At 41.3% G+C, this 27,865-nt stretch overlaps 4 protein-coding genes across 7 annotated transcripts; 1 reads left to right on the top strand and 3 right to left on the bottom strand.

Moving 5' to 3' along the window:
• Nucleotides 1–175: 175 nt before the first annotated feature.
• On the bottom strand, nucleotides 176–9,466 carry slc35c2 (solute carrier family 35 member C2). 2 transcript variants are annotated; one of them, XM_070969126.1, is made up of 10 exons: nucleotides 9,327–9,466; nucleotides 8,053–8,237; nucleotides 7,625–7,775; nucleotides 7,228–7,291; nucleotides 7,014–7,086; nucleotides 5,157–5,325; nucleotides 4,658–4,741; nucleotides 2,807–2,982; nucleotides 2,477–2,606; nucleotides 176–1,948 (listed from the first exon to the last, which is right to left on the bottom strand). In XM_070969126.1, exons 2-10 carry the CDS (start codon nucleotides 8,161–8,163, stop codon nucleotides 1,809–1,811), a joined length of 1,098 nt encoding a protein of 365 aa, XP_070825227.1. In that variant the 5' UTR covers nucleotides 8,164–8,237; nucleotides 9,327–9,466; the 3' UTR covers nucleotides 176–1,808. The 2 variants fall into 2 exon arrangements, with proteins under 2 accessions (XP_070825227.1, XP_070825228.1); XM_070969127.1 differs by lacking the exon at nucleotides 9,327–9,466 and adding an exon at nucleotides 8,604–8,841.
• taf13 (TATA-box binding protein associated factor 13) lies at nucleotides 8,270–11,083 on the top strand. Of its 3 annotated transcripts, none has more exons than XM_070969135.1 (3): nucleotides 8,270–8,284; nucleotides 9,494–9,559; nucleotides 9,703–11,083. In XM_070969135.1, the coding sequence occupies exon 3, from the start codon at nucleotides 9,707–9,709 to the stop codon at nucleotides 10,079–10,081; it is 375 nt and encodes a 124-aa protein (XP_070825236.1). In that variant the 5' UTR covers nucleotides 8,270–8,284; nucleotides 9,494–9,559; nucleotides 9,703–9,706; the 3' UTR covers nucleotides 10,082–11,083. The 3 variants fall into 3 exon arrangements, with proteins under 3 accessions (XP_070825236.1, XP_070825235.1, XP_070825237.1); XM_070969134.1 differs by lacking the exon at nucleotides 8,270–8,284 and adding an exon at nucleotides 8,569–8,586; XM_070969136.1 differs by lacking the exon at nucleotides 8,270–8,284 and having other exon boundaries at nucleotides 9,706–10,306.
• Nucleotides 11,084–11,089: 6 nt separating this feature from the next.
• tnnc2.2 (troponin C2, fast skeletal type, tandem duplicate 2) lies at nucleotides 11,090–14,456 on the bottom strand. Its single transcript, XM_070969133.1, has 6 exons — nucleotides 14,358–14,456; nucleotides 13,385–13,436; nucleotides 12,874–13,017; nucleotides 12,309–12,423; nucleotides 12,069–12,205; nucleotides 11,090–11,648 (listed from the first exon to the last, which is right to left on the bottom strand). Exons 1-6 carry the CDS (start codon nucleotides 14,358–14,360, stop codon nucleotides 11,617–11,619), a joined length of 483 nt encoding a protein of 160 aa, XP_070825234.1. The 5' UTR covers nucleotides 14,361–14,456; the 3' UTR covers nucleotides 11,090–11,616.
• A 1,567-nt stretch (nucleotides 14,457–16,023) lies between these two features.
• LOC139335503 (troponin C, skeletal muscle-like) lies at nucleotides 16,024–22,186 on the bottom strand. The gene is made up of 6 exons (XM_070969132.1): nucleotides 22,089–22,186; nucleotides 20,156–20,210; nucleotides 19,715–19,858; nucleotides 19,370–19,484; nucleotides 17,643–17,779; nucleotides 16,024–16,479 (listed from the first exon to the last, which is right to left on the bottom strand). The coding sequence occupies exons 1-6, from the start codon at nucleotides 22,089–22,091 to the stop codon at nucleotides 16,448–16,450; spliced, it is 486 nt and encodes a 161-aa protein (XP_070825233.1). The 5' UTR covers nucleotides 22,092–22,186; the 3' UTR covers nucleotides 16,024–16,447.
• Nucleotides 22,187–27,865: the final 5,679 nt, after the last annotated feature.

Below are 27,865 nucleotides of genomic sequence, written 5' to 3'. Positions count from 1 at the left end.
TGATTGAGACTGAGTGAGTGGTAGCTCATGGTAACATGGCACGTTGACCATGGGTGAACATAATCAATGTCATCTAATGGAATGCAATAAAATCAAAGCTGATGAGGAGGAGGGCGACAGGTAAGACTGTTTAACATGTGAAGACTATGTACTTTACATATTAGTTATCAAGATTCTGAAATGAAAGATTTTTCACTTTATTTCTCAATGTAGTTAAACAAAGCTGCATTTTACTGAAAATCACAAGAAAAACATTCACAAGTTGACTTTTTAGATGACTTTCAACTCAAGTACTTCAGCTACATAATAACTGATTGGATCATGATGGACTCTTGAAAAGCCATTCCCTTGACTGCTGCGACATTAACAAGGCACATTAAGGTAAAGTCATTTCACATTTCTTTAAATAAAGACTGCAACAGCTCGAGACCATTTATTTGAGATTCATTTAATATGGTCTCCAACTCTGCAGCTCATTGCTTGATTAAAATCAATGCTTTATTTTCAGTTGGCAGAGCTAGCCTTTGAAGTAAATTTGAGTAAACATGACTGTACTGTCACATGCCCCAGTATCACATAAAATCATGTTCAGAGGGCCTCATTCTGACCTTTGCTGACGTCTTGAACTCTTAGTCCTTTTGTCTATTCAGGGGTCTGATTCATGTGGCTTGCTATCAGTTATTTTTCGATGTCACATTTGAGGCCTTGACTTTGATAACAAAGAGAACACTCATAGGTCAGACACAGTTTGTCAATTCATTAATTAGTCAATCGCCAGTCAATTAGTCAACATCCAATTTGATAATTAACTTATCATTTAAGACATTTTTCAAGCAAAAACTGGCAAACATTCCCTTGCTTCTCAAAGCCTCTCAAAAGTAAAGGTTTGCTTTCTTTGTCTTACGTGAAAGCACCTGAATATCTTTAGGTTTTGGACTGTTCAGGAATCAAGAATAACAGAATAAAAATGCAGCACAACCTGCAGATTTGCTGATAGAAACTGTAAGCTGCAGCTCTACAGACCTCATTGATCTTCATGTATTAAATTACATTATGAGCTTTGATAAGAGCACAAAAGGAGAACAGTACCGCCATCTGCAAAAATAGGAATCTGAGCAGCTATATTATACATGTATCATCATCTCATTTTTACTTAAAATAAGTTAAGAATGTTCTTTTCTTGGGAATCAGGCTACATACTTGAGGGAAAGAAATAAGTTGGCTTACCACTGTTCCCACTCTGCATTATGGGACACATCAAATTCTTGTTGATTTTTCCTAAGCCAGATACTCCTTATGAAACCTCATGAAATAGTTTGTAAAATGATCCTTCAGTTCCTCACAGTATTCTGTAGGGATCTGTGCCACCTCACACAATGCTGTTAATGTTATTTATACACATATCTACGGTATGTAAGTATATATAACAAAATAAAAAGATATTCCCACAGCATGACAAGCATCTAGCCAACAAAAAGGTCTCAAAGTATCCCTTTTAAAGCTCTTAGCACTCTCCCTCGCCATACATCATACTTGTTGACACTCAGATGTATTAACTACATTTCTGAAGCTCCCCTAAGGCAAAAGACCATAACTTGTGTCAAGTCCACAGTTAATATATAGCTGACAATGAGGCTGGCCTGAAGACGTGAGTGGTAGAAGAAACAAGCTGAAGAGGCTGTTCCATCTTGTTGCAGTGTCCCAAATGTAGCAGTTTCTGGAAGGTCAAAGCATCACTGTTGAAACCATTCAAAATGCAGGAGTAGCATGAAGACAGTCTAGCCTTCGTTGGTCCGTATCCTGTGACGTCAGTGCAGAGTGATTTCCTGTTCCTCGTCTTCGTATTCATCAGCTGTTGAATCCTCTCTTTCTGCTTCGTTCTGCCGCAGTAATGGAAGCTCAAGCTCCGGGCTCTTGGTGTTGAGCTGCCTTAAAGACGGGCCCTTATCTGAGGGAAAATATCACAAAATGAACACTTTATCACCACTTCTTAAAAGTCCCCCGCCACTCAAACAGTTTTTTGTTTATTGCTACTTGATGTTTGAGCTTCGCTGTACAGAATGATGTCTGTGCATTTTGATGTCAGAAGACTATTTTCACATTCACCTGCTGATGGGGGAATGATTCTGTTAACCTAAAGTCTGGTTTTAACGTGTGTGTATGAGCAGGATTTTGTGACAACACAACTAGTTTTGGAGTCGGCCAGTATACAACTTATACAAGCATAAACTTCAGTGAGGTGGAAACCTCATGTACAGCACTTTGAAATGAAAAATATTTGCACATTCATAGATTTTTCTATTTTTTTCTTTTTTCTTTTATTTTTTTGTGTCAGATACAAATTGCTATTCCAAGTAGAATATTCTACACATCATTATGTCTGGAGGGTTTTAAAAAACATTTAATTGACTTAACAAGGTATTGCCATCACAGATTTTAACAGAGTATTGACATTATCTATAAAATGAACACTTACTTTTGGAATAATATGTCTTGAGTCCCACATGCAATGAAATGCCACACAGACACACAACAAATCCCAGCCAATTAAGGGCACTCATTTTGTCTCCCATCAGAGATGCTGCCAAAAGCAGAGTACATACCTCCTACAGAAAAACAAGACAATGAGAGGAAAACAGGAAGGCGTGTGTTAGAGAGAGCAATAGCAGAGCTGCTTCAAAATTGTCATAGATAAAATTCACGTAAGCTCACATATTCATCTGTATCAGGCTCCCTGGCTTTGCTGGCTTCTTTTGACTGACTGATTCAAAAAGAAAATCACAAAACACACAGACTCAAAAGGTACCTTAAAGATCCCTGATATGGATAAAGTGAGGCTAGAGGTCCGGGAGACAAGCAGGAACTCTGAGAAGCCTAAACCAAAGGCCAGTGAGCCGCCGATACTCAGTGTGAGGAGCGAATACAGGAGAGGCGAGAGCTCCGTCACCCGGAACAACTTTTCTGAGGTGCTGAGGCTCAGCCCTGGAAACAGAACAGACAGGAGAATCTACAATGATGTTTCTATGGGTTGCTCATTGGACTTGTCCATTGATATCCCACTGCTTCAACCAGCAAAGCTTCACTTCTAAACTTGGGGGCATTTGTAACATTATTGAAAACAATAGTAATACTCAGATATTAGAGTAACAGGGTGGCACAGTGGAACAAGTGGTAACACTGTCGCCTCACAGCTAGAAGGTCCCGGTTCGAATCCTGCTGTGGGGGCCGGTGGCGTGTCCTCCACCATGCCTTCAGTGCCTGCTTGAGGAAAGGGACCTTTCTGTGTGGAGTTTGGATGTTCTCCCCGTGTTCACCCAGGGTTTCCTCCTTAATAACCCCCACTAAAAACATCAAAGATCACCACCTGACCAATGGTGACGACAGAGAGCTGCGTCTCCGGGCGCTGCCACCTCCCTCTCATAAGGGCCAAAAATAACATTACCACCAGTGCAGAATATGGAACGAATACAATACTGGAACAAAACTGTATCTGCAGCTACTTTTAAGGACTAAAGACTTTTAAGTCACAGTGAAACTACTGTTCAGTCCAGATACCCACAATTAAGGAAATCAAGTAGTAGGTAGGTGTTCAATATGTGCATATTGTATAAGCTGAAAGTTGAAAAAGAACATAGTCTAAGTATTGTTATTATCTATGCCCTTTCATTTGTTTCTGTCTGCAGATGTCTGTTTTTCTATGACTCACTCTGGAGTATTTGTCAAACAGTTGCTTTTGTGTCCTTCAGTGTAAGAAGAGCTGTTGTATCTCCTGCTCTGCTCTCTGCTGGACTGTTACAGTGCATATCCTTTGTTTTCCAGTTTCATTCCCTCATGAAGAATATCGGGTACCGCTCTGTGTCTGTGCCATCTGTGCACATATGATGGATTGTGACTGTGACACATTAAGAAAATATGGACTGGTTATTGATTTCTCCAGAAGTGGTTGTTATGAGCTTGTGGGTACTGGGCGGATCCAGTCGGGCATGGACCACATCCTGCTTCACCATTTTTACACTAGCCTTAAGAGGACGAAGGCTTTATGTCAGTTAAATAACGTATTTCCAGATTCTCTGAGTGTAGGTGCAGCCCTCTTTGTTTTGGGCCCCCACTTTGCTGTGGTCCTTCCAAAAAGGCTTATACACATTACACTAAACCCACACATGATGCATGCTGTCCTTGTACCACTTCAGAGTGCTATAAGCCTTTTTCGTGGCACACTTGTTTATCATAACAGGAAAAGCAGAGGCACTCTGAATAACACTAACAAGGCTCTGTTCTATTCAGGTGTCCCAGTAAGTTGTGACATGACTCTTCTGCATGGTTTCCAGATTTTAAAAAATTGACTCTGTATCTTTATTTCTAGGTAATATTCTCCTAAAAAGACGCTCCTAAAAAGACAAGACAGTGACGTAGACGCAGTATATAAACTTACATGGGTGCTGTAGGTAATTAATACAATGTGGGTGTTGGTGTTGAACAGATCCTATGTTGACACGGTTTAATGAAGGAAGGAACAGCCATTGGTCTGTACAGAGGCTATCTGACAGGTTTCATTAAAAAAAAACCTGAAATACCTAATTAGGACTACACAGTGCAGTTCACCGCAGTGACAAGAGATAAGTGAGGATGACAAACCACAGTTTAAGACGATACTCACCTTCGTTATACAGGAAGAGGGGAAAGAGGCCAAGGAACATGAGAGGTTGGAGGTGGTACAGGGCATCTATTGGGTTCTGAAGGCCTGGAGAAAAGTATGACATGAAAATGAAGTTTGAGGAGGAAAAAATGTGGTAATAAGCCTGGGTGAGTTTTAACTTCTTAAAATCCATCTCTCACAATTGTGCAAAACATAAATAAACACAAATTTAGATGTACTGAATAGTCCTAACAGAGGTTACATTGTAAATCTTCCAATTCTTCTCTTAGATGCGTGTTGAATACACTGTTTGGATGGGGTGATATAGAGCCTCTTTAAAATGTTTACACAAGAAGGCTTATCTACTTATCATCAACATATCAAAGAGGTGGGAAAGACAATAGTCACATTTGAATGTATGTGTTTATTTAGCTAAAATGCCTACAGGCAATAGCAATAACTATAGCCAGACTGCTATATGTATCCATCATTTTTTCTCTGACAGTGACTCAACACTGACCCAGCTCTGCTTTCTGCATGAGGACCTGAGTGAGGGTCCAGCGGATCCCCCCTATGAAGGACGCCAGCAGCACCATGATGAAGCCCTCCAGGTTGAATTGGGTGGACTCAAATGTAAACATAAACAGACCACTGGAGATCAGCAGGACCACCAGGATCAGGAATGGGTTCTGCTCAAAAGAGAGAGAAGAGACAGTGATAAAACAGCAGAAGAAATTGAGATGAGAAATCCAGGAAAAGAGACAGACAGCAGACAAAAAGGGAGGGGGGCTGATGAATGAAATAAAGATTAACCACAATGGATACAAACTGAGGATATGCCAAAATGCATCATTAGCACCTTAAACTTTTTGATCCACTGTTTACTATGACAATATGTGATCAGCTCAGGTTTTCTTAGCTGCATAACATCAGCATACATTCATCTAGCATTAATACAATCGTTATTATACACTATGTTAACTACTTAGCTAGACTACAAAGCCCACATATGCAGCAAATATGTTTCTTGATGATGTAACTTTTTAATGTTAAAGTCATGCATCAGGAGACACTGAAATTCAAATGATAAAATGTGTATTTGGCAAATATTTAGCCTATCCAGACGAAGAGATGGAAGAGTTTTGCTCATGGCTCTGTGAGGCTTTACTCAAACACAGCAGTGGTTAGGCCTAAAGGCTAACGTCAGCATGCTAATGCGCACGCATGACAATGATAACATGCTGATGTTTAGCAGGAATAACATTTACAATGTTCACCATCTTGTGTGGCGTGTGTTAGCATGCTAATATTTGCTGATTAAAGCTAAATACAAAGCACAGCTGAGGCTGGTGGGAGCATCATTAGTAACTGTTTTGACCTGATGAAGGCACTAGATGAAAAGTCAAAGGCTCGCCAAAGTTATTACAGTTCATCCTGACGAGTGCAAGAATGTCTGTAACAAATTTCAGAAAAATCCATCCAGTTGTGGAAGCATTGCAATAAGTATCTAAATTGTCAGCTCCATGGTGGCCCTAGAGGAGAGGTCAGTGGATCACTTGACTTCATGTTCTGGAAACCATGATTGTCTGTCCAAAAATTTTGTGACACTTCTTCTGAGAGATCTGAGTCTAGATGGAAGTGGTGGACAGACTTGACATTGCTATTCCTACATGCTGCTAGCATGGCTGAAATGTCTGACAGTCAACACTAGACTAAACTAAACTCCAAGTTATTTTATGATATAAACTTTGTGTTCACTTTATGCACACAAGACAACTATGCTATTATGTCCGACCTGTGTGGAATTACATGTAGGACACCACAAACTGAAAGAGAGTCACATCCTGAACTGGCCTTCACCTCCAGGTCCATTCAGGATGTGAATCTCTTTCAAGCATCTTTCTTCTTGTTGTTCAGCAAGCCAATATTTCAAAACAGCTCAACTGATGAAACATGCTGGCATTAGCTGTGGTTGCTAGGAGATTTGTGATTTATGAAAAGTAAGATGATGTCCTGTCATTTAGAACCATTAGCACCCCCAAAAAGCAGGAAATGGTGCCAAAAACATTGTTTCTCATCATAATCGTTGCTGCTGTCTGACCGCTCACTTTCACTGTTGCAAAATTCTATTGTTACAGCCATCATGCATTTTCCCAGAGCTGCTGAACTTCTATTTGAATGACCGTAAAATCCAGAAAACAGAACAACAGCATTTCCTCTTGCATGCACATAGAGTCTGCATGATAACTGCACTTCATTCTCTTAAACTGTTAGTATGACAAGGGAACATGAATCACAGACACAATTCTATCATTCAGCAAAGATGGAAGGGTTTCCTTCATGCCACTGTAAAAACTGATTTAGTTAGGTCACTCACCGACTCCTCTAGTTTAAAGACCAGGGAGAAAAAGAGGATAAAGAGCACTGCTGAAGACTTGGTCATGGTGTACCTTGAATGTCACAAAATAAGAGCCACACAATAGGATGGAACAATCCAAAAAAATGGGTAAATGCAATATTGATAATCTTAAGCTTGACAGTTCATACTGAAATAGTAACTTCTATTGAAAAAGGCCGGGCCACACACTTACAAGCTAATGGTGATGAAGAGGAAGCTCCAGTTGGAAAGTCCAATATCCAGTGCTGTTGCTAAAGCTGAGTAAGAGGGACAGAATTTAGGACTTTTGGAAGACAAACACCTTAGCATAAATGCTGTTCTTTTATCACCATGTTTGATATATAAAGCAAATCTGCTCATTTATGATGGTTATATTTTTATTAAAACCTTCAACTATCCCTTCAGGTGTTATGCAATGTTTGTATCAATTTGGACTTTAGTCAGAGAGCTACTCCAACTATTCTTCAATGAAGGCTTAGTCAATTAGTGAACATGATAAGAGCTGACTATCAGTCCCTTTCTGACACTGTCTGTTGTCAGAGGACTTTGTGCTGTCTTGGGAACAATCCTCAAGACCACTGAAATCTCACCTGTGGGAGCTACTTTATGGAGGTAGTCTGTCCAGGTCAGGGTGATGCGGGGTTTCCCTGTCCAGCACTGCATGGCCCGCCGCGTCAGAGCCGAGAGGCAGAAGTTGATGGTGAGGTGAACCAACGTCATGAACAGGGGATAGTGGAAGCCCTGAGACAGAGACAGGCAGGGTCATGGATGATGTCCTGGTGGAGGTATATGGTCCAGTGTCTCAGGGTTTTCTCAGGGTCCTGAACTCTGAGACACTGTATGATGACCTCATGAAGACATCCTCAAAGATTTATATAGGTTACTCTGAGTGCCAAAACAATAGAAGAAATGGAGGACATGCATGGTTTCATTCCAAATAAAACCATGCATGTCCTCAGCAGAGGAACAGTGTCAGCTGATGGAAAACCAATAGTGCTTTATGAACTCCTTCACTTACCTTCATCAGCCATTTGTTATAGAAGGTTATTCCTATAGAGAAGACGTAGTAAAGGAGGACTAACGCAACAGTGCGGAGCCCCCGGCAAAGGAACTGGACAGGGAACGCCATGTAGGGCTGCCGGGGTCAGCGTCCAGGAGAGACAGCTACTGTGGAAAGGTCATCTCCAAACCGAATCCACACCACTTCCACACATAGTGCACAGAGAGGCAGACGGTGAGAGACAAATAAGGTCAGACTGGGGTTGCATTTGTGTTCAGTAACTTTACAGATGATCAAGTAGAACATAGTTTGCTTTCAGAGTTGTAAATAAGTCTGTTGTTACCTTCATCGCAGCGTTCGTGTTAGCTCAAATTTGACAACCACCATCTGCTAACGCCAGCTGGTAAACCACGTCAGCTAGAGTTCAGCCACTTTCGACATAATGTGAAGCAGTTACCCCACACATTACTGGGCAGGAGCTGAGTTAGTTTTCTATGAATAACGCTAAATAGACACACTCGGCTAATGTTCACTGGTGAACTCAGCACTAAGGTAACAGAGGCACTTACCAGGTGGTTGTTTGGTTAAGTTTGACAGCTCCAACTGTTTTCTAGACTAATGTTCTCTCTCATTGGCGTTAGCTCACAATTAGCTTGCTATGTACCTAAATCACTATCGTATTGTTTAGTTCATTATACTAGCTAACGCTACACAAAAATAAACAGAGGTTATTTGTTGACGTAGAAAGTAACGGCAGGCTCCGTTAAGCTTCCAACATCACATGCCCTCTGTAACTACTAACATGATGACACAGTGCGTGCGGTCCGTGTCTGGCGACACCCTCATACTGAACTCCATCGATCAATCCCGATATTAACCGTGACCATGTTTATTTCCCGTCTACAAGCAAAGTGCATCATAATCGAAGACCTTTCTCGAGTCAGTGTAAGCCATTTTCAAATTCGGCATCTACACGGTCCAACAACAAGTAGTTTGATTTAATATATTCGGACTTTCTGCTTTGGTTGTCATTGCTCGGTACCGCCGCCATGGAGATTTCCATTAAACTAATACGCACAAAAAGCGCATGAAATGAAATTTTGTGTTAATGAGGTTTGTAACGTTACACTCGCGGACTTGGCTTGTCAGTTTACAATGTAGCTAAGATAACGTTATGTGGGAACATTAATCCACACACTCAGCTGTTTTAAATCGTCATCTTTTTAAATGGAGTTTGGCCTTTGCCAGAATCCACAAAACTACTCAGAAAATAGTCTATTAAAGAAGCCTACCGTCGGTCATGTTGACTTTATGGCTGAATAAAATGTATCCCCTCTCAATTTTTTGAGGTAACGTTGTGCAGATCGTTATTCGCGTCACATTAGCGTTGAAATGAAACTCACCGCAAGGGGCACTATTTTCTATAACGAGCGTTTTTCTCTGCGAATCACTTCCACAGTCGAAGAGCCAAAGGCGGAAGTCAACAGAGACCGCAGACTGCTGTGAGGCGACACTGAGCTCAAAGGTAAAGTTTTTTTTGCTTAAAAGTATGTGTTGAATTTAACTCAACATAATAAAAAAATGATTTAATGTGAGTAATGTTACTGCTCAGCGGTGAGGTGCTTGCACTGCTCGTTAGTTAAAGCCTTGTATCCCTGTGTTCTCCAGCAGAATGGCGGATGAAGAGGACGAGACTGGTTTCGATGAGGAGGTGGAGGACGGATCCAGCGGAGTCGATGTCGGCCATGGGAAGAGAAAGAGGCTGTTCTCCAAAGAGCTCCGGTGTATGATGTACGGGTTTGGTGACGACCAGAACCCGTACACAGAGTCTGTGGATATCCTGGAGGACCTGGTAATCGAGTTTATCACGGAAATGACCCACAAAGCCATGTCTATAGGACGCCAGGGCCGCGTCCAGGTGGAGGACATCGTTTTCCTAATTCGCAAAGACCCCAGGAAGTTCGCCAGAGTCAAAGACCTACTGACCATGAACGAAGAGCTGAAGAGAGCCCGGAAAGCTTTCGACGAAGCAAATTATGGCTCCTAACGTGACCACGGGACACTTTTGGACCTTCATCTGATTTGGCGTTTTATTTCTTTTTGATTCCTGAAATGTTGACTTGGGTTCTTGAGGAGTTTGTTCACACCTGACTTGCTGTCCAAAGTCAGTGTTTTTGTGATATGAGTATGACTGATGAGCAATGTCACACCATTATTTCCGATGTCATGCTGTGTGGGACTGTTTAAATAAAGTAACATACATATTGTCATTGATATTAATTTGACTGCACATCATTTGGTACTGAAAACATTAGCTGCATGCCTTTTTTTTTATTTCAAAGCAAATTGCCTACTGAGAATTCCACCTGCTGGAGCCCTTATTAAACCGCATGAGGCCGCCACCAAATCTGAGCCTTTAATGACAAATCCTGGTGGGATTTTTGTGTGTCCTCTGCAGGAACGACTGATGCATAAAACTATAAGAGTCATGACTTAAAATGTGTGTAACCTTGTTATTAGGCACGGCTGTAGCTTTGTAGCTTTTTTTTTTTTTTTAGTGCCCACACCACAAATTCATCACATTTCAGCCATCATTGTTAATGATGAATGATAAATGGGGAATTCATAGAGCCCACATTCAAACAGACTTTGCAAAGTGCTTTGCAATTGATAATGAAAAAAGACCATTTAAACAGGGACGATGATGGCTCGAATGTAAATAAAAAGAATGCTGAAATGAATCACTCATAAATCATACGTGGCATTGCAGGATGCTGGGTAGACTCAATCAGTGAAATTAGCAAATAACCTAAGCAGTGTTTTATTCTATGGTAACGTCTCTCATCTCGTTTCGAAAACCGAATGCCTGATCTGAAGTATGCGTGAGGTGTGCGCACAAGCATGCATTCTACATTTAGCCCCAAGCATAGCCCTGAAATTGGCACCGTCTTGCACCCCACCTGTGTCAGCAGTGCGTTCAATCTCTACATTATGTTCAGCACGAACTCTGGTGCGAAAGCCAAAACGGCTGCACTTCAAACAAATGGACAAAAAGAAGAAACAAACAGATTTTATTGATATTCCTCAAAACAAAATTTTTACACAGACCACAAATATGACAGACCAGCTACAAGTGAGTATGTGTTAGTTCATTTATTCAGTTCAAGCAAATTTCTTATTTGTACAGTGAATTGGTTGACTTCATTGGTCTAAGCAGCAGGTAACAGGCTGCCGTTCTATCTAGACTAGACTCTAGATCAGAGCTTTTCCAGCATGACGGGGGGTCGCTGATGACATGACATGCACACCGCAACGTGCAGTTAATTTCCTCAAGGCATTCGTGGCCTGTCTGCAATCACAAGCGAGCTGGGGAAGAGTGGAGCCCAGCCAGCGACCCCCGCCGGGTGCCCTAGCTGTCTGTTGAGGATGTCTATAAAGATGGAGAAGAGAGGCTGTGAACCAGGTGGACAGGAGGGGGGAGCGGCTGGGTGGGGGAGGTTTGAGTGGATCAGTAGGAGGTCAGATGCGTCTAGAACGGGGATTCACTGAGGGGAGGAGGAATGTCCACGAGTCTTTCTGGGTTTACTGCACATTCTCCATCATCTTGAGGAATTCTGGAAAAGAGCGGAGAGATGGGACAGCATTGTTGAGGTGGAAAGTTTCAGTTACCTTAGCCATCATCAGCAACGCACTTCACATGAGTTCAGCTAAAGCCTGTCCTTTCTTTTTCAGGTTGTGCCATTTGATTGTAAGATGCAGCTGAGAGGTTTCAACTATGAATTAACTGGCAAAATCTACAAATATACAACCATGTAGCCAACATTAAGGTCTCTAAAACGTCAGTATATTAGCATCAGATGTGCTGCAGAGCACCAGAAACACAGAAATACTTGTGAAAAAATGTGATTAAAAATACTCAGTTACTGTAAATTCTTCAGAGACCTTCAGACATCCCACATGTCCTTTATTCGGATAAATAATAACATTTTTACATTGACCAAACGCGCTCATCATCATCTTCATCGTGCATGTACCGTCAAAGTCCAGCATGCCGTCGGCGTTCTTGTCTCCGTCCTTCATCAGCTCATCAATCTCGTCCTCTGTGATGGGCTCACCGGTGCTGCGGATGATGAGGGCGAACTCCTCTCTGTCAATGTAACCGTCGCCGTTCCTGCGCAAAAGACAGAAGAGTGTGGAATTAAAAACATCAACAAATAATTACGAAGGAAACGAAATCACTGCAAAACGTCTATACAATAATAATGTGCACGTACTTGTCGAACACACGGAAGCACTCTGCCAACTCTTCTTCGCTCTTGCCGGCCTGGTCCTCCTTTAGCAGCCTCACCATCATGACCAAGAACTCCTCGAAGTCAATGGTACCGCTACCTGAGGGTAACACCGAAGCCACATAACTGATTAACAATGGTAAGTCCGACCAAGAGCGCAAGGTCCTGCGCTCCAAGTGAGACACGGCAGTGCGCTTATCTTTGCGTATAATTTTGCGCATGAATCGCAGTAAAAGGAAACATTGGAGTTAAATGAGCCCCAATATATATACAGTAATAATGTATAGAATTTAAAGCAAACCATGAAGATAAATGGCATTTTAGAAACAAATTCATGCCGGTGCAGCATTTAGGATCAATACTTTCTCCTTGCGCACCTGCGCCAAAACCTCCCCTGAATAAAGCCTAACAGAGGGGTTTGGTTCCAAATAATGTTAAAAAGTTTCTTGGCTTATTTGAGCTGATTTGGAAACATGAGGTGTCTGAGTCGTGCGTTGCTTTTGCTTAAAACCACTCATTGCGCACAGTCGGCCTGCAATCCATCGCTCACCGTCCTCATCGACCTCCTCGATGATCTCATCCAACTCCTCTCTTGTCGGGTTCTGGCCCAGCATCCTCATCACGGTACCCAACTCCTTGGTGCTGATATCACCGCCACCGTCGGTGTCAAACATGTCGAAGGCGGCCTTGAATTCTGGGCAAATCAGAGTTGACTGAATGTGACTCAAAAACTGGCCTTATTTGTGCGTAATGTGTATCCTACTTGGCTGTTCGTACTCGTGAGTAGGCCTACTGGTGAATCGGCCTCCATCTAATCTTACATCATGATACTGTGTATCACTCCATGCAGATGATCTATAATTGTGTGCCTTTTCTAGAAGTGTTCATTCCGACGGAAAAAGAATAGGAGTTGGAACTGGGTGACCCATCTCATCTTGAGTTTTTGGAGGTGTGGTTACTTTAAACACCTAAGGCCCTTGATGAGTAATCTGTTACATTACTGGTTCCCAGACAAGGTAACGACATTACTCAGGTAACGCGTTACTGTTGACTGTACTCACCAGCCAGCATTTCCTCGCTCAGGTAGGAGCGGGCCTCTTGTTGCGCGTCAGTCTGGAAGAAAACAGGACCCACTGTGTCACTCCATCATTCATCACTCATCGATCATTGCACTCAAAACGGTGAAGCCTATTGACCAAGGCCAAGTTGTCATGGCGACAGTAGCTATTTCCATACGAGAGGGGCTGCTTCTCTGTCTCTGTGTGTGTTTTTAAGAAAACTACTTTAAAAACCACGTAAATGTCTTTATAATCAAATGACTAATGCCAGGGAATAGTAAAATATCATTACGCACAAGACATATATATCACGAAAATTCCAGGATTATTATGAATAATCCTGGAATTATTATTATTATTATTATTATTATTATTATTATTATTATTATTATTATTATTATTATTATTATACGTCACTGTGTGATTCATTTTGTGACAATAACAAGCTCTCATTTGTCAAGTCTTGCATAGCAGCTGCGCCTCAGCTGAATTCTTGAGCTTGGTGAAAATTAGTCCGGCTATTTCAGGCTCAACACCTTAGGTTCTCTGTATATGGCTGCAGACATGCAATCCCCGGGAATCTGTCGCCTCAGCAGAATCCGCGCCTTCCCTGCTGACACTCACCCAACTCCTCATCCTAATTTTCTACCAGGATTAGTAATATTTGCAAGAGACGGCTGACTAAATATGAATCTCGAATTTATTAAGAATTTTACTCAAATAAATCCAAACTTTTTCAAATATAGAAAAAGATCAAATGCAGAATTTAGAGGAAAAAAAAAAATCAGATTTTGAAATTTTTAGGGAAAATAATAGATTAACATCTAAATCTTAACAGAAGGTAACGCTTTCACAAGCCTTTCATGCTTAATCACTAAACTTCGAATTCACATGCTCGCATTATTATGGATTAACAACTAATGACTGTTTGACCGACCAATTTCAAAGGGCCATTTACACAATTAATTTTTCTTACCATGTTTGTGGATTAGCTTTCCCCCCCCAAATATCCAAGGAAAAGAGAAAAGCCCAAAGGAGTGGTCAATCCGTGTGCACCCCAACAGAGAGACTAGACGTCAAGTGAAGGGTCAGACACACTTTAAACGGGACAGCAGGGTCCCGCCCCCTGCCTCTCACAGGCCTCCAGATTTAGTACCCTGAACTTTTAGGGTTCTGGGCCACTGCGAGCCAATCACACTTTGGAGAGGAAAGCTCTCGTTTCTTGAAGATGCAGGGTTAAGAATGTAAAAGACGTTAAAGCAGAGGTTTTAGCACTTTTGTGTTCTGGGTCAAGGTAAAAAAATGTACAGTAAATGAAGATGCAAAAAAAAAAAAAAAAAAAAAAAAAAAAGATGCAGAGAGCATTTCACCGTCTGATGCCTGCTTTGGTAACACTGAGTTTATCAGAGGTAGGAACAGAAAGAAGTGTGACACACTGTAAAAGAATTCATTCACTGAAAAGCACAAATACACAAAAAAGTTCTAATTAATGTATTAAGTTTCCCTGGATATGGCCCCAGCACAGCTTTCAGTGGTGATCTCCTAAAATAACTCCACTAACATTTGACTAAAATTCTAAAGAAGTAGCAGCAAGACTATAGATCGTACAGCCAGTCAGTAAACACTGTTGATTTCTATTGAGGGAGAGTCAATGATTTTAAAGTAGGTTATGAGTTTTGTGATAATAGCCTTTCAATCTGAGCGTGAAACTCAAAACCAGGAGAAAAATGCAGAGGGACGGGAACCCATCTCACCCAACCCCCTCTCCTCTCTGCCTCCACCCCTTAAGTCGTGCCCTGAATAGCAGGCAGATATTAGGCTGAGAGAGGACAGGGACGCCAGGCGAGCGCCCACACAACCCGGTGCCGCGCTGCCTGATAAACACAACCTGATGCTCCATATACGGGGGTCGGTTCCTGAAGGGAGGGCCTGAGGTGAGAGACCGGAAGGGAGGATATGATTCTTAGGAGGGGAGCAGCCATGAGGAAAGGGGAGGGATGTGACTTTTGAGAAGTGGTGGGGGGCTTGCAGGCTATATACTCAGAAGGAGACCTGCAATTTCCAAAGGGGGAATTAACTCATATGCTCTGTACAGCCTCAAGCCTCTGGTGCCGTCCTTGACTTCATGTCTGACCATGGGGATGAGCCAGTGGGGGCACTGATTCGTGTCCTGGGGGACCTCTGCATGAAGATTGAGAGAGCTATGACAGACTTAGGCTGAGAACAAATTGGACGAGATCAACTTAAACCAGATAACTGAACACCTACTCAGATGTGACAGTTCTCTAGCATTGAATGAGACCATGAGGTTGGTATACGGCACTGTCTATGCAAAAAGAGGCATTTCAAAAGACGGCGAAGTTGGGACTGGAACAGGCAGACAAGACCAGTTGTAGTGGAACAAAGGTGTGTGTAAAAGACAGATGTGGTTGGTGGTGTAGAAAGTGCATGTGCTTGTGTGTCAGGGTATGTGATCACTTCAAGTGTGGGCATCCATGTGTGTGTATCTGATAAGTGTGAGGCCAGAGAGGCAGCAATGAATGAAAGGTCCCAGAGAGAGCCCTTAAAGACTAACAAAAGAATGAAATCAGATAAGACGTGTCAGACATGCGTGGCATAATAATTTGCAAAGATGAACAAGGAGATAGTGGATTTATTTAGAAAGCACAGAACAGTGTGGAGAAGATATTTAGTTTTGGAGGACGAGGGTGGGGTTAAAGCGAGGTGGTGTAGCATTTCTAGAGAAGCAGCAGCTGCCAGGGGGACAGCTGGGTGGCAGGCTTAAGGAGGAGGCCAGGGGAAAGCGCCTTCATCTTAAAAGGTTTGAACAGATATTTATAGATATCCTCAGTGAGCCCCAGGGTTTCACATGAGAAGGGGAAGGGGGCACGGGTGGGGGGGGTTAAAGGTATCTCACTTGTATCCATTTTGATGTCTCAGGAACGACATCATATTCAGAATTGTATGGGTTTCATAGCATCTAGAGCTGGCTCTGAGCAGAAGTCCAGCAGACAGCAGGCTTTATATTCTCTCTGAGGAAGGGTCACCAAGGAATGTAGAGTCTCATCACTGGACGTTCTCCATCATCTTCAGAAACTCTGGAGAGAGAATGGGGGCAACAGTCGATCAAGCAACCCAGCACTGGTCCATCAGACTGATTAATCAATAAGAGAACAAATGAGCGAATTCAAAGTCTGCTCATGAACTGAGCATGAAAGTCTGAGAAAGGCTTTGGAAGAGCATCATGGTGTGCTTGTAATGCATAAATGTCATACATAATGAACAATTCTTCATCCCTGTCACTCCATGTCTGCTTGTTTCAAATGAAATCATTTTTCATGTGCTCACAGACTCAAGCGTCATTTTCATCCTTATGTTAAAATACCTCATATGTATTTATAAGGTGCATGCAGACTTGGGCCTTGTTTATAAACTGTAGCCCCCCTGAAATCCATATTTTGTGGGATAACTGGTACTCATTCAACTTAACCTTTCTACCACCATCACAGGGGGGTGTGAAAGTATGTAAATGAATAGGTGGGAAAACTGGGATTTGATGAATTTACCCTCCACCTCACCCCTTATTACTATTAATATGTGTTATATTTACAACCAAAAACATTTTATTTACAGGGGCTTATGTAAAGGCATAGTTTGTTTATTATTTTGGGAAATATGCTTGTTTACTTTCTTTCACATACTGTATACATTTTACATCTTCTCTATTTCTTTTCTTTTTTGTTATGTCTATGTTGTAGTGTTGATGTATATAATAATGTTTGCATAACTTTTTGTGGTTATATTCTGAAAAAAAAAAAGGAGAAGAAGAAACAGCTTGATACCACTCTTATATCTGACCACTGATTATGAAGCTGGAGCCACCGGCTCTAATTAGATTAGATTAACGAAATTGTCCACCTCAGTGGAAATTTGTCTTTGGCTTCTCCAATACATTAAATTATGAAAAGCAAATCATTAGACACTTCACATCATAAATCAAGAGACAAATTGTGCAAATAGACAGGAAATAGCAGCAGCAGATAAAAATATTAATCCCTGTTCGTTACAGGCAACGCCTCTGATTATCAAATTAGACATGCATTTTAATCCTTTTTAAACCAAATCCTTTTACTCAAAATATCAGGCTAAACCACCAACAATGCTAGTAGTGTTCAGTCCAGTCTGGTAGAAAACATTATGGAAAACACTGCATATTCCACACGTGTGAAGAAACTCTTATCTCCATATAGCTTAATCTTACCATCAAAATCAATCTTTCCATCTTTGTTAGTGTCTGATTCCCCGAACATCTCATCAATATCATCCTCTGTGACTGCTTCTCCAGTGAGATGGAGGATATCGCCAAACTCTTCGCGGTCAACGAAGCCATCTCCATTCCTGAGGATAAAAAGCAATAAATTAACAATGATCTCACCTCCCTTTTCTATTACGCGCACACACACACACACACACACACACACACACACACACACACACACACACACACACACACACACACACACACACACACTCTCTCTTCTACATTAGCAGTCATAAGTTAGCTACGTTTCAATACAAATCTATTACAAATTTGAACAGAATTTCACCAAAGGAAAATATGAATGAATGTGTGTATTAGGAGTCTTTTCACTGAGAGATAAACAGTAGGTGTTGCCAGATTTCCAGGTGCAATTAAACCATTGCAGAAGAAGTGGGTGCAACCTTCCTTCCATAATTACAAGCCCCATTTTATAGCACATGAGATTTATTTATTTATTTATTTATTTTTGATTATGAAGAAGGTCCAGGTGCTAAATAAATACTGTGAAAGTATCAAAACACTGAATCCACTCAGAAATGCACACAGCATAGTTTCAGGAACTGTTCCCTTTCTGAGCTGCCAGGACCTTTGTATGGTAGTGATGTCACAACTATACAGCCACCACACTCAGCCAACCCTCCAGCACGGTCTGAAAGAGACAGGCGCTGTGTTTCAGTCAGAGGGCGACTAGAGGTGCTGTTGCAATGGACACTATGATAAAGACAGTGTTTTTTGAAGATTGAAGCAAGTAGACATTTTCTAATAGACACAAATGACACAAATGAGCATGATATGGGAACTTTAAAGGACTGCCAGTCAAACATCAAACAGTGAAAAATTGTAGACAGCATGATGGAACATTAAAGTCTCCCACCTGTATGTGCTGGTCAGGCCTGTTCCACCTTTAAGGAGCAGTATTTGTTTTCTGCTGCTGAGAATCAAGGCCATAGCCATGAAGTCTGAAAACAAATTTCCTGCCATGCTGCATGTACAGCTATACAATATGCTATACCAGTTTGCAGTAAAGGAAAGTTACTGTCACTATAAATGATGCAAGAAGAGCAACATGAATGAGTGACACTTAACTCAGACTTCATGTGGGCTTTATGACAAATATGACATAATAAATACTCCTGTGAGCACCATTGTTGGTTACTGGGTGAATATGTGGTTAATTCACTTTCCAGGTAACTTTAGCAATGGTTGATTGATTAGCACCTGCCCTTGTCTCTGCTGGAATAAGGCAACACCAGTTGGACAAATAACATGCAGAACAGTACACTGTAATACTAAAACCGGTAGTAATAATAGCTATATATTATAGGAAGTATAGTATAAAATGCATTTTTCTTGTGCTTGTCAATTAGAATTATGATAAAATGTCACTTATTCAATGCATTGTCAATACAGACTGTGGGTGTAATAACACATAAGATTTCTAAATAAAGTTGATTTGTTGATGTGCTATATGTGCTATAATTTCCACATACATATAACTACAGTGATCTACAGCAAGTTATTAATGAATCTGCAGGCAATAGAACTGTTGCCTAAGTCTAAAATATTCAAATTTATAGGCTTTTCAATTTAGCCATAGCACAAGATGCAAATCTTGTGCAGCATTGTAGTGTTTGTATTGGTCTTTCTGTCAGCATTGAGTGTCATACTTGTCAAAAATACGGAAGCATTCTGAAAGCTCCTCTTCACTCTTTCCAGCTTGGTCCTCCTTTAACTGTTGCACCATCATGACCAAGAACTCCTCGAAGTCAATGGTTCCACTGCCTGAGGAGAGGGGAGGTGAGGCAGTGAGGAGGGAGACGGCGGAAAAAAGGAAGTGAGAGGTGAGGTCACAGAAACAAAGCAAAACATGCCATGCAACCTGAATCCCATCTCCATCTTTTTGAAGGTGTTTCTATTTGTTTTTATTGAACAATCATCCTTAAAAATATCTACGCAGTAAGATGAAAGATCCGTCGTCCCTTTTCTATTTGTTGACCACACATTGATCTCACCGTCCTCATCGACCTCCTCAATGATGGCATCCAACTCCTCTCTTGATGGGTTCTGGCCCAGCATCCTCATCACGGTACCCAATTCCTTGGTGCTGATGTCACCACCACCGTCAGTGTCAAACATGTCGAAGGCGGCCTTGAACTCTGATCAGGAGACAGAAAAAGTCTAAACTGACTAAACAAAATGGAGCAGAAAACTATTCCTGGATCTTTTGTATTCCACAATACAAGAGGTCAAATGAAACCAAAATCAATCAACAATTTCTAAGACCAATTTTCACAAGGCCATTTTGAGCTCCTCAATCAGTCCAAACAAGCTGTCATTAGTTCGCCTAATTAGGCTAATTCAAACTGAATCCCGATGAAAGGAGATGAACCTCACCAAGTGTAATTGATTTACTGATTCAGGTGTCTGCAGTGAAGACATACAGAAGGACTGACCTGCAATCATCTCCTCAGTCAGGAAGGAGCGGGCATCGCTTTGGGCGTCAGTGGGCTTCAAAGACAGAAGAAAGGTGGGAAGGGCAGTGGCGGGAGAATGAAAGAGGAGGTGGACAGAGACAGTTAAGTTATCAGCTGTGCTCACCTGCAGCAGCATAATGGTGTCTCTGAACATGTATGTGATTAGCTCATTACCCGAACAGGATGTAAAGTAGGCACACAGGCAGTGCACACATGCTCATTTTCCAGCCCATATGGTCTAACAACCTGTGACTTGTTTTACAAGAGTGTCATGCCAAGTGGGTGGCTTCCAGCAACATCTACATACTTTAGCCTGTTTACTACAATTCAAATAGTATAGATTACTGGTGACCACTTTTCAAGGCATACTAAAGTGTTTTGCAGGCAGCCGTTGGTAAAGTGGCAAGTAGGTAATCCATCATAGTTAAACACTGCATCTGCTTCTTCGTTGCATTACAGGGTTGGTATCATTATTGGTTCATGGAGTTGTTCTAATGGATTACCTATTTAAAGGAGAATTCTAGTTTGGATAATCATTACAGGCAATAAAATATGCCTGAGTCATAATAAATATGTGCTAAAACATGTTATTTTTACATGTTTTTAGTGGGCTAAAATGTGAAAATGTCCATATGTTCCTTCAGTGGTATGCTCTGGTCACTCACACTTAAGCCCTGTTTCCCCATTGAGCCAGAGAAAACCAAAGCAGAAACCCAAAGCCAGAGACAGAAGTATCATTGACAAAGTGACAGCCAAGGCCTGGAAATAGCCTCATGACAGGTAAGAAGTCATGTTTAATCCTCTGCCAGCTGTCTGCACTTGTGAATGATGGCTCCAGAAAGGGGGGGGGGGGGGGGGGGGGTAATGTAAAACATGTTATTCCCACATGTAAATCAGAATTTGATCAGTAAGATGTGGAGGATGTTGACAGCTTACAATGAACCTGGTTTAAATCTCTGCTGTTCCAGTCTGATTCAACAACGTTTATCCTTCCTGCATTTCTCCCAGTTTTACCATATTTGCAGTTTCTTCTTATATCCAGACTTTAAACCTGATGGCATCATACGCTTACATTGCACTGTTGGCCTTTCATCCAAAAGAAATCTCTCAAGCTCAGTTTTCATTTTGAACCACCATCAGTGCTGTCCCATGCAGTGAATAACAATACAGTGAATTATTTTCTCTATTTCCCCGTTTGCTTGACAGAGCCTCCTTATATTACTCCACATAGAAGGTCTCACATCAGTGCCGCTGATCAGTTCACTTAAAAGCTATTTTTAAGATTTGAGATTTGGAAGAGGATTTGAGAGGGATTTTCTCAAGGTGAATGTCCCAACTTAGGACACTCAGAAAAGGCATCATGTCTTCTCACTTTACTCAGCTGTGTGCTTTCTATCTTTAGTATCTTGTACCCTTTAGTATCCAACCAATGTAAATATCAATCATACTAAGTTCAGTTAGAAAATGATGGAACACAAAAGCTGAGTAACATCACATCAGCCTGTAAACACAGCACAGAGTGGTTGTTGGAGTTGAACATGTAGATATCAAATAAAGTTTCAAATAAGTATCCAACATTATTTTGTTTGTAGCAAGCATCATAAAAGCATGAACAGCCAAAATATTAGCCATAAATGAATTTCCTCAAAATATTAGGATTATCCAGAAATAAGACATCACTTGTGTAGAAATCCAGCTGATGGCCCAGCTGTGCTGCAGGTGAGGACTTGCTGGTTGACTGTGGGTGGGTAGAGAAAGTTTGTTTTCGCTTCAGATAATAATCTCCATCTTCAGCCATTTGGCTTTTATCCTCATCAGAATACAAAAGCAAATCCTCAAAGATTCATTAAAACTACATTTCCTGGTCCTTGTCGTTCCCCTTTTGCCTCCTTCTCAATTTTCGGTTTCTTACCATGGCGGCCGGTTGTCCTGAACAACAGACACCAGTAAAAACGGCAGACGTCTGGGACAGAAGGTCTCCCTGCTACACAGTTCAGGTGGCTTCACTCCCCTCCATAAGTACCCTCTCACTCCCCGACACTTTTTCTGAAAATGATCAGGATTGGGCAAGAGGCCCCCTCCTCAAACAAGAGACAGCCAATCAAAATCAACTTCAGATTGTGCCCTCTTACAATCTCCTGATGGACATCCCCTTGTGTGGCACACTTGCCCCCCCCCCCCCCCCAAATTTAGATAACAGACAAGCTCAGTGACATTTATTTAAAAAAAAAAAACAGTGCAGGCATCAGGCAGCTGGAGGTTATTTTGGCAGAGGATCAACTGAGCATCTCAGCGCAAATGGACGCTTGATTTCACGTACTTGTCCAAGTACCAGAGTGTCTGCGTGCACACACACACACACACACACACACACACACACACACACACACACACACACACACACACACACACACACACACACACATATTAACACCTCCCTGCATGCACAGATTCTCCACTCCTTCCACAGTGTCCGTTAACCCATCTGTCTGCCTATCTCCCTGTCCTCACACTGCTAACTTGTCCTTGCACTTATGACATCTGTAACTTAAGAGACGTGCAAATGGACCTGTGATCTCACACAGCTGTACCCATTCCTTACCCATTTTAGCTATTGGTTTCTCACTTTATGAACAAGTAAACAAACAAAACCATCACATATAGCAACAGACAGGCTACTTAGAATTAGTACATCAATCAATCGCAAGGCTTAATAGAGAGCTAGAGTGAAGCTGAACTTTTGGGTTCTGTTCCAGATGTAACTAAATCTCATGAAAATTTACACTGACATTTCCAATAACTCATATTACTAAAAATCCAGTCTTAGACCGTAACCTTGCTCAACACTATGTTGTGTGGCTCACAACATATACTATATTACCAAAAGTATATGAATCGCATATGAATTTAAGTGACATCCCATTCTTAATCTATGGGTTTAATAAGACGTTGGTCCACCCTTTGCAGCTTTAACAGCTTCAACTCTTCTGGGAAGGCTTTCCAAAAGGTTTAGGAATGTGTTTATGGGAATTTTTGACCAGTCTTCCAGAAGTGCATTTGTGAGGTCACATACTGAGGTAGGACAAGAAGGCCTGGCTCTCAGTCCCCGCTCTGATTCATCCCAAAGGTGTTCTATCCGATTGAGGACAGGACTCTATGCAGGCCAGTCAAGTTCATCCACAGCAAACTCTCTCATCCATGTCTTTATGGACCTTGCTTTCTGCACTGGTGCACAGTCATGCTGAAACAGGAAGGAGCCATCCCCAAACTGTTCCCACAAAGTTGGGAGCATGGAATTGTCCAAAATCTCTTGGTATCCTGAAGCATTCAGAGTTCCTTTCACTGGAACTAAGGGGCCAAGCCAAGCTCCTGAAAAACAACCCCACACCATAATTCCCCCCCCACCAAACTTTACACTTGGCACAATGCAGTTAGACAAGTATCGTTCTCATGGCAACCACCAAACCCAGACTCGTCCATCAGATTGCCAGATGGTGAAACGCGATTCATCACTCCCGAGAACGCGTCTCCACTGCTCTAGAGTCCAGTGGCAGCGTGCTTTACACCACTGCATCCGATGCTTTGCATTGCACTCGGAGATGTATGGCTTGGATGCAGCTGCTCGGCCATGGAAACCCATGAAGCTCTCTATGCACTGTTCTTGAGCTAATCTGCAGGCCTCATGAAGTTTGGAGGTCTGTACCGATTGACTCTGCAGAAAGTTGGCGACTTCTGCACACTATGCAACACACTATGCAAATTTCACGACTGGACTTCACAGGTGGCATCCTATCAATGTACCACACTGGAATTCACTGAGCTCCAGAGAGCGACCCACTCTTTCACAAATGTTTGTAGAAACAGTCTGCATGCCTTGGTGCTTGACTTTATACACCTGTGGCCATGGAAGTGATTGGAACACCTGATTTCAATTATTTGGATGGGTGAGTGAAGAGTTTTGGCAATATAGTGCATGTCAAGATCAAGGCATCTTTTTTTTTGGTAAAACAAATATTTATTCAATATTCCTATTCTTAGCTGCCTTTAGCGAACCTCATTTCCCATAAGCCCTAGATCTTCATAGGTTAAATGTCACTGCTTAACAAAAGAGCCAACCCCATGAAAAAGCTGTTGGGCCGTGGTTAGCTCAGCCATGTCTGTAATAACAGCAGGACAGAATGGAGCAGAGGCTGTAAAAGCTTTCATACAACTTTGACTTGGCTGGTTCAGGTGGCACCATACAAAAATATAATAAATATAATAAAAGCTTCCATACTTATTTTTTTTAAATCATCAAAAAAAGAAATTCGCTACATACAACAGAAAATGCACATTCAAAAATGCTCAGACTAAGGTCCCACCTCTCACATAGCAGATAGCCAATCATACTTTAGGATGATGGGGTGGCAGTTGGCGTGGCCAATCAGATTTCATGGGTAGCCAGCACCTTCCAAGGCTCATGTTCTGGACACACGCCTGATTTTTTTTTTCTGTGCTCACAAAGTAATCGTTTAACTTTGTAAAAATCACAAAGATTTCAGTTTCTAAGAGCAAGTGGTGGACTATTGATTTGTCTTAGAATACTGAAAGTGAACTCTTTGTCATTGAGTTACAGAAGCTTGTGAAACAGAGGACACCCTGAATGTGACTTCATGATTACACCTCTTTCGATGCAAATTAAGCACACTTACTGTACCACAGCAAAGATGTCGACACAGCTATTCTGTATTCATCTTGTGAAACTTGTCTACAGCCATGTTGGTGACTGAAATTGCACTTAGCTAACATCCACATGCTAACATGCACACAGCTAGTAGGCTGACATTAAGCAGGTACCATTTGCAGTGCTCACTATCTGAGGTTACTATGGGGGCATGCTAACATTTGATGATCAGCACCAAATGCAAAGTAGCTTACAGCTGAGGCTGTTGAGAATGTCATGAGTTTTGCGGGTGTTAGAGGATCACTAAAGTTCTCACAATTCATCCTGAGGGGAACATAAATGTCTGTACCAAAGTCATGTCATGGCAACCCATCAAGTAGGTGTTGAGATATTTCAGTATGAACAAACGTGGTGGATTCATGCTGCCATCCCTGGAGCAACAAAAGAAATACACAGTTGATGAACGAATTTTATTTGTCTGATAGATACTACCTAATATCAAATGCACAACCCCCTCGCTGCTTCAGACCACCAAATCAGCTGATGGACAAGCCAGTCCAGGAATCTCTGCTGATCTTGGGGCACACTCTGGAATTCTAAGCTCTAAAGTCTGTCAATTCTCCCACTTGTAATCTATTTATGCCTGAAGTACTGTCTCAATGGCATGAAAAAAACAGCAGCTGTGGTCACTCATCCCCTCTTGTCTACCAGAAGACAGTCAATTAATGACACACAAAGCTTATTATTATTATTATTATTATTATTATTATTATTATTATTATTATTATTACTATAAAATGCAATAGTCTTCTGAAAGACATGGCAGATTGAGTACATCTTCAGTGCTCAGCAGCTAGGAGAATAAACATGAAATTCAGCAGAATATGAATTTACAGTGTAGGATCAGCACCATAGGAGCTGGGTGGTGCAGCAGGTAGTGCGCGTGCTGAGCTTATAAAGCAGCAGTCTGGCTGCTAATTGACCTTGATTAAAGCAAAAATTGACATGTTGTTCAACCCTCTAACACTGTCAGTTCTACAAGGCTGAGCCAAAGTGAAAGCCACAGTGAAGCCACTTCCTGTTTCCAGAGGTAAGAAAATTATGTTCAGTCCCACTTCTAGTCCCACTGACATTTGTAATAATGCAAAAAACTTGATATCTAGCCGTGAAAATAACTCTACTGTGCAGTAGATCGAATGATTCACTCAATCAGTCTACACAACAATGGTAATTGAAAAACAATACAAAACAAAAAATATAATATTGTTGTTTATCCAATATTTTTGTTTTTAGAGCCATTTATCATTAACATCAACACATTAACATCATTTGTCATAAGCCTGAGACATAATAACAATAGTTGTTTTTTTTTTACTTAAAAATCACAAAGGTTTTTATTTTTAGGAGCAAGTGCCATAGTGGATGCTCATTTGTTTTAGAGTATGGAAAGTAAACCCCAGAAATATGTTTCATTTACACAGAAAGACAGATGACATAAATGCAAAATGAAAAGAGGCTAGCCCAGGCATGATGTCAGGACTTTGGTTCTCTATATAACTAACATGATTAATATGAGTACTACAAATCCTAAATAGTTATCAGGAGATAATAAAGCAATTAATGTAGCATTAACCTCTTTATGGCTGCTGGTGGAGATGACAAAAGAAGCTGAAAGAAACCATCAAATCATAATGTTAGCAAGGTATTTTGGCTAATGTGTAAGCCACCAGCTGCCAAATTACATATCCAGCAGACATAGAGAGCAACAGAGTTTTGTTTCTGGCACAGTGAATGTTAAGTCCAATTTTCCTGCTCTGTTTTGCTTCCCACCAACTCCTGAGAAAAATATGTCAGTCTGTTCTTAAATGCTTCACTATCTTGAGTGAAGTTACGTTCAGACGATCAGATTCTTTTCGATGGTTTGTTGATACAATTGAAGGGTAAATTGACTGACAAAGCAGAGAGATATGGCATCAGCTTGTGTGATGTTTACAGTGCAGATCACTGGAATTAGATCTGGCAACACGAGTTATTTTGTGCTCTTAAACCTATGCAAAATGGAATGATATTGTCGGGAAGTTGAGTGTGACTCTGACCCAAATTACCCAATCGTTATCATTAGGATAACTTGTTGGCCTTTTGTTGCAGAATTTCACAGAGCTTTTTTGCTTGAAACTGCTGCTGACAGGGACTTTGATAAATCACTACATGACCTTTGGTCCAATTTCAGCAGCTAATCTTCAGGCTGGCTGATCAGAGCCTCACACAAATATTCAAAGTCAACACTGTGTTTAAAATGGATCCCTAATTACACGAGTGATATATGTCATTCAATATTTTTTTGTTGCACAACTTGTTCTATAAGTTCCTATGTACAACTCCATGATTGTCTTTAATGAGAGACAGAAAATGTGCAACATTAAACCCATTTGTAAGATCCATCGTGTCTCACCTCTCTCTAATTGACAATAGACCATTTGCCTTGTCTTCAAGTGCATATTGACACCTTTAATCCAATTGATGGTTGTTAAAAATGTCAACATTTCAATTCAAGTGAGAGAGGTAAGTCAGTGAAAAGAAAAGAAGTAAGTGAGCAATATTAAAAGACAACGTGATTAAGCGATTTTGCAGCTTAACTACCACCATTTCATCAGCCGAAGTTCTGAATCACACCTTTGAGCTACATCATTAGCGGGGTCATTGAATGAAACAAATATAAAAAAATTAAAGGTTTTCACACCACATTTTCAAATACTCACAACTTTTAGCATTTAGCAAAACTGTGGTTTACTGAGGCTTCAGCTGTAGTTCCTGTAAAGTGCTAATTAGCAAATGTTAGCGTGCTAGCACACTAAACTAAGATGGTCAATGTAGCATGTTAGCATTGTCACTGTGAGCATGTTAGCTAACTCAGGTCAAAGTACCATTGTGCCTGAGTACATCTTCACAAAACTATAGGTGTGTGTGAGCCTCTTGGCTTGTTGTCATATGTTTGATACTGTGAGTTGGTGATGTTTACACACAGC

This window comes from Chaetodon trifascialis, chromosome 8 (assembly GCF_039877785.1).
Source record: "Chaetodon trifascialis isolate fChaTrf1 chromosome 8, fChaTrf1.hap1, whole genome shotgun sequence".
NCBI classification, from domain to species: domain Eukaryota; kingdom Metazoa; phylum Chordata; class Actinopteri; order Chaetodontiformes; family Chaetodontidae; genus Chaetodon; species Chaetodon trifascialis.
This window is presented reverse-complemented; position numbering and strand designations above follow the sequence as displayed.

Excerpts from the sequence above, each read along its gene's own strand:
- slc35c2 (XM_070969126.1), bottom strand. The coding sequence starts at position 8,163 with ATGGCGTTCCCTGTCCAGTTCCTTTGCCGGGGGCTCCGCACTGTTGCG. Across the intron at positions 7,292-7,624 it reads CCATAAAGTAGCTCCCACAG|CTTTAGCAACAGCACTGGAT; the intron begins GTGAGATTTCAG and ends CCTCTTACTCAG. Across the intron at positions 2,607-2,806 it reads CCATATCAGGGATCTTTAAG|GAGGTATGTACTCTGCTTTT; the intron begins GTACCTTTTGAG and ends GTTTTTCTGTAG.
- taf13 (XM_070969135.1), top strand. The coding sequence starts at position 9,707 with ATGGCGGATGAAGAGGACGAGACTGGTTTCGATGAGGAGGTGGAGGAC.
- tnnc2.2 (XM_070969133.1), bottom strand. Across the intron at positions 13,018-13,384 it reads GAGCGAGGAAATGCTGGCTG|AATTCAAGGCCGCCTTCGAC; the intron begins GTGAGTACAGTC and ends TGATTTGCCCAG. Across the intron at positions 12,206-12,308 it reads TGCTTCCGTGTGTTCGACAA|GAACGGCGACGGTTACATTG; the intron begins GTACGTGCACAT and ends TCTTTTGCGCAG.
- LOC139335503 (XM_070969132.1), bottom strand. Across the intron at positions 19,485-19,714 it reads TGAGGAGGTCGATGAGGACG|GCAGTGGAACCATTGACTTC; the intron begins GTGAGATCAATG and ends CCCTCTCCTCAG. Across the intron at positions 16,480-17,642 it reads TGGAAAGATTGATTTTGATG|AGTTTCTGAAGATGATGGAG; the intron begins GTAAGATTAAGC and ends TTCTCTCTCCAG.